The sequence below is a fragment of the Lissotriton vulgaris genome, chromosome 7 (genome assembly GCF_964263255.1).
Source record: "Lissotriton vulgaris chromosome 7, aLisVul1.2, whole genome shotgun sequence".
NCBI lineage: Eukaryota > Metazoa > Chordata > Amphibia > Caudata > Salamandridae > Lissotriton > Lissotriton vulgaris.
The window spans coordinates 1670328280-1670341610 of NC_141695.1; the positions used below are offsets into that span (position 1 = coordinate 1670328280).

General features: G+C 46.3%; 1 protein-coding gene across 4 annotated transcripts in view; it reads right to left on the bottom strand.

Annotated features, from left to right (window-relative positions):
- Positions 1-13331, bottom strand: part of C7H20orf96 (chromosome 7 C20orf96 homolog) — an 87290-nt gene that overhangs the window by 49348 nt on the left and 24611 nt on the right. For all 4 annotated transcript variants that reach the window (XM_086932711.1, XM_086932710.1, XM_086932712.1 and 1 more), the window contains exon 4: positions 13140-13267. In XM_086932711.1, the coding sequence (XP_086788837.1) occupies positions 13140-13267 (128 nt within the window). The remainder of the gene's footprint in view (positions 1-13139; positions 13268-13331) is intronic.

The window sequence follows — 13331 nt, forward strand, 5'->3', positions numbered from 1 at the left end:
GCCTCGCTCAGCCGAATGCGGGGTCTGGGGTGCCCCGCAGCCTCCGATTTTCAGGATAATCTCGGGCTTAGTCCCGGAGCCGAGCTCTCAGGCGACCATCGCCATCGGCGCCCAAGCCACGCCCCCGAGAGTAGCCATCATCACCACAAAAAGAAGTCTGGCGACTGCGCTCCAACAAACGCCATTTTCTAATCAAAACTCCAGGCTTTTACTGCACAAGATGTCATTTTTTTATAAACTGCTATTTACAAATATGTCTTTGGCAAGAAGTGTATTTTATTTATTTACCACGTGTGATTGCCTGCATGTGCTGTTTACATCTCGTGCGGAGTCATTATTGCAGTGTCCTTGTATAACATCCACATATTTGCTTGTTTTAATACGAAAGCTGCCCAAGGCCAAGAGAGTTCGCCCCGACAACGACCTCAAACTGTCTTGTAGAGTACAGCCTTTAAAACGTTTCCCTCTATACAGTTGGAAACATATGTTCTTACATTTAATGCAAAGTATCCTTTCAATTTTGTAGAATTTGTTTCATTTTTTAGGTCTTGGCTTTGCCAATGCTTGTATTAGAAAGGATGCAACAAAGCAACACAACGACCTGCTTGTTCCAAATCACATTCCATGTTAGAGCAGTGGGCCTAATTCTCAACAGGATGTTTTTCTCATGGAGGACTTCACTCAGAAAATCTTATTTTGCAGGTGTATTCGTTGCACTTAATTTACAAGTTTGTAGTCTACTTCCTTCAATTTGTGGCTGAAATGCATATCTTTCTTTGCACGTGCATTCTAAGTGCAACTGAGGGCAAGAATGTGAGTGGCTGAAGGAGGGGGACAATGTGGGCGTCCAAGGAGAGGTCATGGAAAAGCAAAGTACATAGAACCGAGCAGTTACAATGTTAATGTTGACTTACAAGGTCTGGGATTCATTGTGAAAGGCTTTTGCACAATTGTAAAAATATTCATTTGAGCAATAAGTTCGCTAGTGGCAGCCCATGGGCATCTCTTCTACTGAGTCAAGAGTGACTCTAGGGTCAAGGCTTCGCCAGCCATACCCGGCTGCTCCCTTGATCATTTTGTCACCATGCACCTCTATATTGACTCTTCTTACTTTCAGAGCAAGGAACACAAAGGCCAAAGCACTGAAAGCTGTTTCCAGTGACAATGTCAGTTTTCCATACATGCCTCAGTGGCTACATATTAATTACTACCCAACTAAATGGTGGCCCCATCATAAAACTTCGAAGAACACTAGATTGATTTCATGTGTGGAAAGACTCTACCATTTCCGTATAAAGCTTCACGCAGATGCTCACAGTGGACACGTGGCCGACTGAGCTATTGTACCAGAATTTTGTGAGATTACAAAGGATTTCTGCAACAAGCACCATGATCACTGATGCACCAAATTTAGCTATGAATCTTTGAACTGCTGTTTGCAAACAGTGCTCAGCAGCAGTTGCATTAATCCTCTGAGCTACTGTCTGGCAATTAAAATTTGTGACTAGTGATTGCACACTGATCTCTTCAGCACATCTATTATTCACCGTACATATCCAATTAATATTAAAATCTGAAACCGTGATTAGGTTTAAATTTAAAAAAAAAAAGTTAAGTGCATAAGCTCAGAGTTTTTCTTAGGAGCCCATTCGCCGAGTGGTGCCAATTGGCAATGTTACCCATTCGCTGGCGCTACCAGTTGACAGAGTTGCCCAATACCAAGGCTGACAATTACCAGCACTCCTTTTTGGTGCCTGAGACTTATTTTTCATCACCTGACTTTGACACAGTACAAGAACAACAACAAAGAAGGGTTATGATTGGCATAGTAGTTTGGAAGTGCTTTACCCAGGCTTATTCTCATGTTATTTGAGACCAAACAAGAGTGAATGGGAAAAGTGGGCAATAGAAAGAGGGTTCCTACAAATATCAGAAAAGAATCTTGCTGGTGTTGAAAACTAATGCACATCTGGCACTAGGTAATATGTATATGAATCACAGTATAGTCAGGTCCATCAGAGGTTTTGTGGGGCTCAGGTCAAAAAGAGTATATAGGGGCCCACACTAATTTATTTGCAAGGAGCACCTCATATCTTTCAAGAGAAAATGTTTAACTTTATAAGGTAACAGCAACATTTCTAGATATCTTCCTGAGTACAGTGCTGTTTGCGAAATGTGTACTCAGGAAGATTGCGTGTTTGCGTAGTGCCATCTGAATGCCGGGGATACTCCTCCCTTTCCCGGACTGCGCTGGCCTGTGAGCTTTACCCACAGGGAAGCAGAGGGTTTGCCTATGCTGGGGCAACTAACATACTATTATAACTGCAGTCCTTCAATATCTGGGGAAAGTACACCTTTCCCAAAAAATGCCTAGCATGGGTATATACCTCTTCAACTCTAATACTGGGATGTTTTACGCAAAGCAAAAAGTTCTCCAAATATTGTAAAACATTGTTGAAATGTTCTAGTTTAGCATCTTGGCATCATCCCAGCAGCTGCTGTCCTCAGGAGGCATCTGAGGGCAAAATATTAGTAATACCGACCAGAGCCTATTCATCGGTGACCCAGGGTTAGATCAAGCTAGGGAGCAAACTTGTCATAGATTTGTGCAGCAGTGTCTTAGGAGAAGGGATGTCGATACTGCGGCAGGTAGGGTAGAACTCTCCCTACTGAGTGCAAGTGCAGACGAGTAGTAGAAGAAGCAGCGCCGATTTGCAAATGTCTTGTCATTCTGTATAGACACACAGTTGGACTGGACTATAGAACAATTAGGGAGTGCCAATAAGGGCTGGTCTGAGAGGTCAGTGTGTAAGCCAGCAAAATTAGATTTAAAAATTACCAAAAAATGTTTGTGGTAAGGGGAAATGTGAACATTTCTCTTTTACAGCATAATAACGAATCAGTAAATGACTTAGTTACTTACTACACTGTAAAGTCATCTATCTTTAGTGAGGCTATTACTGATCTGAGAGGGAGGTTTTCAATGGCATTTTCTGAAGTTGACAATTTGAGGCAGCTAAATGGCCGTATTCAAAAGTAGAAACCTGGCTGATCTTACTGGCATTGGGTCTTCAACTTTATCTTAAAGTGATTATACAGTCCTAAGTGTTAAATGTTATAGCTATTGTGTGGACTTTGAACTTATTAGCCAGATGAAAACTGATAACTTACTTCAAAGCTTTTTACTAAACATACCCTAACAGACAGCCGACAAGAGATTGTGAACTTGCTATCTAAATTATCACCAATTTTTTTTTTTAAAGAATTAGTCAAAAAAGGCAATGCTCTTAGTACCATGCTGTGGACTCCATGCCAATTCCAAATTATCCACTGAATCAAGTGTGCATCATCCATTAACTAACCAGATGCAAAATACTGTAAATAATCCTAAAATTCCCAAATGTTTACATAATGACACAAAGCAGCACACTTGGTACTCTACTGTATGTATGCAATTGAGTAAATCATTTAATAGCTGGAGTAAAAAAAGTTGTGTTTTAATGGGGACATCTTTGCTTCATATAAAATAAATGCCGGATCTAAAAAAATATAATCAAGTGCAAACAATGTTGAGTGGGGATTTAATGTTGAAAACTGCATATCCTTCGATTACAATATTTTTTTTAGAAGTTGGAGATCAAAAGATCAGCTGAAAATTGGAAAGAAGTGGTGTATATTGCCATATTTAAACAAGCATTGGAAATGCAATAGGTCTCGGATTTATTTGAGTTAGAGCTAATGGCATTGTAAATGGCAATGTCTTTTAGCCATGTGTTATGGAGTGTATGCATGTGGTGTGTAATGGAATTATGTGGTATGGATTGGAATTGTTCACCCTGCGCACTCACTGCTCTGCACTCACTGCTCTGCACTCACTGCTCTGCACTCACTGCTCTGCACTCACTACTCTGCACTCACTACTCTGCACTCACTACTCACTACTCTGCACTCACTACTCACTACTCTATACTCACTACTGTGCACTGACTACTGTGCACTTACTACTGTGCACTCACTACTGTGCACTCACTACTCACTACTGTGCACTCACTACTGTGCACTCACTACTGTGCACTCACTACTCACTACTCTGCACTCACTACTCACTACTCTGCACTCACTACTCACTACTCTGCACTCACTACTCACTACTCTGCACTCACTACTCACTACTCTATACTCACTACTGTGCACTCACTACTGTGCACTCACTACTGTGCACTCACTACTGTGCACTCACTACTCACTACTGTGCACTCACTACTGTGCACTCACTACTCACTACTGTGCACTCACTACTCACTGCACTCACTACTCTGCACTCACTACTCTGCACTCACTACTCACTACTCTGCACTCACTAGCCTGCACTCACTACTCACTACTGTGCACTCACTACTCTGCACTCACTACTCTGGACTCAGGACTCACTACTCTGGACTCAGGACTCACTACTCTGTACTCACTACTCTGTACTCACTACTCTGCACTCACTACTCTGCACTCACTACTCTGCACTCACTACTCACTACTCTGCACTCACTACTCTGCACTCACCACTCACTACTCTGCACTCACTACTCACTACTCTGTACTCACAACTCACTACTCTGCACTCACTACTCTGCACTCACTACTCACTACTCTGCACTCACTACTCTGCACTCACCACTCACTACTCTGCACTCACTACTCACTACTCTGCACTCACTACTCTGCACTCTGCACTCACTACTCTGCACTCACTACTCTGCACTCACTACTCTGCACTCACTACTCTGCACTCACTACTCTGCACTCACTACTCTGCACTCACTACTCACTACTGTGCACTCACTACTGTGCACTCACTACTCTGCACTCACTACTCTGCACTCACTACTCACTACTCTGCACTCACTACTCTGGACTCACTACTCACTACTCTGCACTCACTACTCTGCACTCACTACTCTGCACTCACTACTCTGCACTCACTACTCTGCACTCACTACTCACTACTCTGCACTCACTACTCTGCACTCACTACTCTGCACTCACTACTCACTACTCTGCACTCACTACTCTGCACTCACTACTCTGCACTCACTACTCTGCACTCACTACTCTGCACTCACTACTCACTACTCTGCACTCACTACTCACTACTCTGCACTCACTACTCACTACTCTGCACTCACTACTCACTACTCTGCACTCACTACTCTGCACTCACTACTCACTACTCTGCACTCACTACTCTGCACTCACTACTCACTACTCTGCACTCACTACTCTGCACTCACTACTCTGCACTCACTACTCTGCACTCACCACTCACTACTCTGCACTCACTACTCTGCACTCACCACTCACTACTCTGCACTCACTACTCACTACTCTGCACTCACTACTCACTACTCTGCACTCACTACTCTGGACTCACTACTCACTACTCTGCACTCACTACTCTGCACTCACTACTCACTACTCTGCACTCACTACTCTGCACTCACTACTCTGCACTCACCACTCACTACTCTGCACTCACTACTCTGCACTCACTACTCTGCACTCACTACTCACTACTCTGCACTCACTACTCACTACTCTGCACTCACTACTCACTACTCTGCACTCACTACTCACTACTCTGCACTCACTACTCTGCACTCACTACTCACTAGTCTGCACTCACTACTCACTAGTCTGCACTCACTACTCACTACTCTGCACTCACTACTCACTACTCTGCACTCACTACTCTGCACTCACTACTCACTACTCTGCACTCACTACTCTGCACTCACTACTCACTACTCTGCACTCACTACTCTGCACTCACTACTCTGCACTCACCACTCACTACTCTGCACTCACTACTCTGCACTCACCACTCACTACTCTGCACTCACTACTCACTACTCTGCACTCACTACTCACTACTCTGCACTCACTACTCACTACTCTGCACTCACTACTCTGGACTCACTACTCACTACTCTGCACTCACTACTCTGCACTCACTACTCACTACTCTGCACTCACTACTCTGCACTCACTACTCTGCACTCACTACTCTGCACTCACTACTCACTACTCTGCACTCACTACTCACTACTCTGCACTCACTACTCACTACTCTGCACTCACTACTCACTACTCTGCACTCACTACTCTGCACTCTGCACTCACTACTCACTAGTCTGCACTCACTACTCACTAGTCTGCACTCACTACTCACTACTGTGCACTCACTACTCTGCACTCACTACTCTGCACTCACTACTCTGGACTCACTACTCTGGACTCACTACTCACTACTCTGGACTCACTACTCTGCACTCACTACTCTGCACTCACTACTCTGCACTCACTACTCTGCACTCACTACTCTGCACTCTGCACTCACTACTCACTACTGTGCACTCACTACTCTGCACTCACTACTCACTACTCTGCACTCACTACTCTGCACTCACTACTCTGCACTCACTACTCTGCACTCACTACTCTGCACTCACTACTCTGCACTCACTACTCTGCACTCACTACTCACTACTGTGCACTCACTACTCTGCACTCATTACTGTGCACTCACTACTCTGCACTCACTACTCTGCACTCACTACTCTGCACTCACTACTCTGCACTCACTACTCTGCACTCACTACTCACTACTCTGCACTCACTACTGACTACTGTGCACTCACTACTCTGCACTCACTACTCACTACTCTGCACTCACTACTCTGCACTCACTACTCTGCACTCACTACTCTGCACTCACTACTCACTACTGTGCACTCACTACTCTGCACTCACTACTGTGCACTCACTACTCTGCACTCACTACTGTGCACTCATTACTCACTACTCTGCACTCACTACTGTGCACTCACTACTCTGCATTCACTACTGTGCACTCACTACTCACTACTCTGCACTCACTACTCACTACTCTGCACTCACTACTCTGCACTCACTACTCTGCACTCACTACTCTGCACTCACTACTCTGCACTCACTACTCACTACTATGCACTCACTACTCTGCACTCACTACTCACTACTCTGCACTCACTACTGTGCACTCACTACTCACTACTGTGCACTCACTACTCACTACTCTGCACTCACTACTCTGCACTCACTACTCTGCACTCACTACTCTGCACTCACTACTCACTACTCTGCACTCACCACTCACTACTCTGCACTCACTACTCTGCACTCACTACTCTGCACTCACTACTCTGCACTCACTACTCTGCACTCACTACTCACTACTCTGTACTCACTACTCTGCACTCACTACTCACTACTCTGTACTCACTACTCTGTACTCACTACTCTGTACTCACTACTCTGTACTCACTACTCTGCACTCACTACTCACTACTCTGCACTCACTACGCACTACTCTGCACTCACTACTCTGCACTCACTACTGTGCACTCACTACTCTGCACTCACTACTCACTACTCTGCACTCACTACTCTGCACTCACTACTTTGCACTCACTACTCTGCACTCACTACTGTGCACTCACTACTCACTACTCTGCACTCACTACTCACTACTCTGCACTCACTACTGTGCACTCACTACTCACTACTGTGCACTCACTACTCACTACTCTGCACTCACTACTGTGCACTCACTACTCACTACTGTGCACTCACTACTCACTACTCTGCACTCACTACTCACTACTCTGCACTCACTACTCTGCACTCACTACTCTGCACTCACTACTCACTACTGTGCACTCACTACTCTGCACTCACTACTCTGCACTCACTACTGTGCACTCATTACTCACTACTCTGCACTCACTACTGTGCACTCACTACTCTGCACTCACTACTGTGCACTCACTGCTCACTACTCTGCACTCACTACTCACTACTCTGCACTCACTACTCTGCACTCACTACTCTGCACTCACTACTCACTACTATGCACTCACTACTCTGCACTCACTACTCTGCACTCACTACTCTGCACTCACTACTCTGCACTCACTACTCACTACTGTGCACTCACTACTCTGCACTCACTACTCTGCACTCACTACTCTGCACTCACTACTCACTACTCTGCACTCACTACTCACTACTCTGCACTCACTACTGTGCACTCACTACTCTGCGCTCACTACTCACTACTCTGCACTCACTACTCTGCACTCACTACTCTGCACTCACTACTCTGCACTCACTACTCTGCACTCACTACTCACTACTCTGCACTCACTACTCACTACTGTGCACTCACTACTCTGCACTCACTACTCACTACTCTGCACTCACTACTCTGCACTCACTACTCTGCACTCACTACTCTGCACTCACTACTCTGCACTCTGGAAACTCACTACTCACTACTGTGCACTCACTACTCTGCACTCACTACTCACTACTCTGCACTCACTACTCTGCACTCACTACTCTGCACTCTGGAAACTCACTACTCACTACTCAGCACTCTGCACTCAGCTGGTGGTGTCTGTGTGTGCATGGCAGTGGTGGTGTGCGTGTGTGCATGGCAGTGGTGGTGTCTGTGTGTGCATGGCAGTGGTGGTGTGCGTGTGTGCATGGCAGTGGTGGTGTGCGTGTGTGCATGGCAGTGGTGGTGTGCGTGTGTGCATGGCAGTGGTGGTGTCTGTGTGTGCATGGCAGTGGTGGTGTCCGTGTGTGCATGGCAGTTGTGGTGTGCGTGTGTGCATGGCAGTGGTGGTGTGCGTGTGTGCATGGCAGTGGTGGTGTACGTGTGCATGGAACCTACTTGCAATCAGACGTGTTGGTTGTCACCAGAATGCTTCGTTACTGCTGCCGGTAATGCTGCTGGATGCTAGGACGTGAAGAGCACACCACTCACTTGAGTCGGGTCCAGCAACTTTTTGAATATCCGACCTCACTTCCTTCCAGAGGAGGATGCGAGGTCACAGCCACGACACACATAACCACTGCCCGGGTCTCCATACTATTAGGCAGTGAGTCAGTGTTCATCTTTCTTTTCCCGCTCGCCAGCAGTTAAGTCACCCATTCTTTCAGCTCAGTTTGATTCTGGTGGTTAAGTGACACCGCGGGAGCATTTCTTCATCGCTCCAGCGGTACTTAGTAATCGTCTCGGGCGGCATCAATGCTGTAGCGGCTGGGAGCCGACAGAGGGCGCACTAACAGCAACAGTCAGTGAGGTAATAAATAGCATGTGAATAAATGTGACATGCAGTAGACACGGCTCTGATAGGTAAGTGCCGGTGCTAAGCACCAGAAAGCACCGGCACAATTAGCAAAGCAACCCGCTTCTCCCTATGTACTGGCGACCTTAGGCCTGCTGCTTCAGCTGCGGGGGGCGCGCGCAGCCGTGAACGGCGGCTGCGCGCTAGCACTAGCAAGCAATCTGAGAGGCAGGGACGGCACGCGACTGGGGCAAGCCGTGTGTCCTGTTGAAAGAGGGTACCCCTCCTTAGGTGCTCGGTGACTTGTTGGGGGCCTGTTGACGACTGTGCACCTGCCCGTCCTTGTGCAAGACAGTCTGTCCAGTGCTCACCCTCATTTGGCGAACGTCACCATGGAGCGCAAAGACACGCCGAGACGAGGTAGGAAGGGGGGGGGGGGGTGTCTCTGTGTGTGCTTGCGCATGCGCTGCGGCGAGGGGGGGATGTTCTGTATGTGTGTGTGTGTGTGGGTGAGTGTGTGTATGTGCGGCGAGGGGGGTGGGGGGGGGGTCTGTATGTGTGTGCGTGCGTGTGAGTCTGCTTCCAAGGAGCCATGGGAGACAGGAAGCGCGCGCGACCTGATCCCAGTTCCAAGGTTGCGCGTGCACCTCGCTTGTCTGTCTCCCTTGACTCCTCGAAAGCCAGAATGATTACAAAAGAGTCTCGGAACGACAGATTGCTTCGCAATCTGTTCGCAGTTCCGAGACCTAAAAAGAGGTAACCCTGAAAATCCCAGCGACTACTGCTAGTTTCTATAATGTGCCCTCCAATTAAAATATTTGATACAATAATACTGAAACAAAGTGTTGGAAGATTAAAGACAATAATATTCTCCCAATAATGCAATTAGGGTTCTGTCAAGGCCATTCTTTTGTGCACCGGGGGATCTCTTAATGTCTAATGACAATGCTTTCCTATCAACATTAGGATAATCCACTATATGGTGCGTTGAGATTTTGGGAGGTTTTGATGCCATTGATAGGTCTACGATTTGTTGTAACGTAATAATGTTAGGTTTTCCTGAGCCTCTATATAATATCTTGGTGAACTTATATTTAAAAACTGGGACCTAACCCCCCCCCCCCCCCCCCCCCTCCAATACTGACCCAGGATTATCATACAGGCCAGCGTGAAACGGGGCTGTGTGCACCCACCAACTTTATTAAGATGTATTTAAGTGCTCTTCTTATTCTGCTATCACAGAGGGGTGTATTTCCTCCAACCCTTCAATTCTTGAATATCAGTGCAATATAAGATGCATACTATATGTGGCTGGTAATGGGTCCCCTAAGGGTCTCCACTGTATGTTGGATGCACTATCTTACTATTAGAGCTGTAACATACTAAAGCTGAACACTGTCAAAAGCAAAATTATGATATTTGGGAGGCATACATTTTGGTGCCAATGGTATTTGGAGGGCTGTACTCCAGAAAGCGTTAGTGCGTACAAATATCTTGGCAAAATATCTGACACATCCTCAGTGGCGGCTGGTAGGGAACGGTTGGGGTAGGAGGGGGAGGAGATGGGGAAAACAAGAAAAAGAAAAAACCTACCTGGTGGTCGTCGTCGCCAGCCACCGCATCTCCTCCGTTGCAGGAAGCACCCAGGCTCCCAAACTCCCATGACCAATCACAACGCTGCCTTTCAGCAGGACCAGGAGGCTGGGCATGTCCTCCACCCAGGCTGTGTAATACAGCCTGTCGAGAACATGCATAGTGTGCATGGCAGTTTGGCCGGCCTGAGATGTCCGGCCAAACCATCATGCGCACTTAAGGTGCAGCCACCACTATCACTATCCTCCCTCAACGTCACAGGAGCCCGGGCCTGCCCTAACTTAAACTGGCTGCAGTGCACCTGCAACCCTAAATATATAATGATATTAGTGTTCTTTTATCTTTTTCTTTTTCTTTTCACTGCTTCAAAGCAGTGGGACGACGCTCCTCCGTCTCAGCGCGGAGCGCCGCTGCACATCTTTGTGGTGCACAGACTTAATTTCAAATAAACTACACTCAGTTCAGTTCCATGTTAATGCATACCATGTAACCACTAGCTAAGGTTTACCAAGCCACAATTACTCCTTTGATAACGGAAGGGGCTCCCATATGGCTCCCATCATGAAATGGTTTCGTTTTTAAATGGAAAATACACAAAACAGTCTCTACAGGAGTACACGTCTACTCTTCATACGATTAGACTTTGGTCTGGGAACAAGTTGGGTACCAAGATTATTTTCCGTTAGGGTGGGTGTTCGCTATTCATCCTGCAAAATCAATTGGACATTTAATCTGTTAAGAACTAATCACAGCTAAGAGTAGCAACTCATTTAAGTTCCATTCTGGTAGCCTACAATGGCTTTACTCATTGGATTTGATGACTCTTTTTCTAGATGATACCGTCAGTAAGCTAAACTTGAAGAGAGCATTAAAGTCGAAATGATATCCATTAGCAATACGAGCCGATATTTGGTTACCGGCTCATACTAATTTTAGTTATGGCTATGATTATTAGTTTAATGGTCAATCCAGTTTGAAATAATATGTAATTTTAAAATGACACTTGAAAATGAATACAAATGTGTTAATATCACCAGTCTGTCCTAGGAGTGGTGGGGGCCTTGTGAGTGTTCAGCTGCCCCAAATGAGTGTTCAGATTAGGAGGCAAGAAAATCATTTTCTATAATATTGACTATTTGAATGTAAAGAACCATCACAATTGAGATATGAATCATTCACTGTGGCATATGGATGAATTCCTATTGATAAGGATTTAAATTTCACAGGTATCTCAATCTCCGATCATAAGATTTGCTGGTTAGTTTGTTACAATGATTTTTTTCAAATAAGTAATATTTTTGAAAATACATGCTTTATTTGCTAAGATCAAGGTATGAGCACCTACTCCATAATACAGGATTCAAGCCTATGGATTTTGGCTCTGAGTGGTCTGAGTATTCACTACCCTCAGAGAAAAGACCATCTGAAACTAAAAGGTGATCTTTCCATTCTGTTATGAATGAACACTCCCTCCGCTGCCATAGACCACCTATGAGTGTAAGCAGGAGAGGATACTCATGAATTTGAGAAGGGGCACCATCACCAGAGTCAGGATAGGATGACTCAGTGGTCACTGAAAGATGATGGTGCCACTTCCTAAGGGATAGGAGAGGTCAAACATGGGTGCAGGAAGGAAGGGACATCATTACATATTAGAAGTGCACCTTTTACTATGGACAGAAATCGGTCTTTACATGAAGGGGCGTCACTGGGTGCCAGTGGCGGCTCCTCCGCTAAGGCGGAGAAGCTTTGCCCCATTGCATTGGAGGAGCAAAAGAAAGGAATAAATAAAATGATAACTAATGTTATTATCATTTTATTTTTTACTCCTGCTACGACAGTTTGCGTGAGGGGGCAGGTGGGGCTGAAGAGGAGGGGAGGAGGGTACAACCCTCCTAAGTGCACATGACTGTTTGGTCGGGCCCTCGCGGGCTGTACAAACCAGTCATGCGCACTTTCCCCCTTCTCCATGCAGGCTGCACTACAGCTTGCAAGGAGAACATGCCCACCCCTTTACCCCCTGGCTGAGCGTCGTGTAACGGCTCTCAGACCAATCACAATACTGCATTGCAGCATTGTGATGGGGAGCGCGGGAGCCCTGGTGCTTCCTGTTTTTTACAAGAAGCCACGAAGAGGACGCAAGAGAGACGGCGGCGGCTAGCCAGCCAGCCGGCCAGGAGGTAAGTGTTTTTTTTTTGTGATTATCCCCCACCCCGCCCCCATCACGCCCCTACCACCTCCCCTCCCCCCCCCCTTCACCTCCCACCACCTCACTGCTGCTTCCAGGCAGCAGCCACGACTCCTGGGTACAGGAAACAGACGCACACATGCTGACTGTTAATGACTGCTGGTCAGGAGTCACAACATGAAGGCACATACCTGTAGGATATTTTCCTCTTTTGGCTGTCGAGAGCGTTTGCTTTTCTTGGAGTGCTTTCGTTTGGACCTTTTGCGCCGGGGGGAGGACTGTGTTCCCACAGTGGTGGCTGCATTGGCACGATATGCACCTGTCCAAGGTAAAAAGAGACATGTGCCTTAGGTACAAAGAATGGATTTAGAAAATAGTTCAGC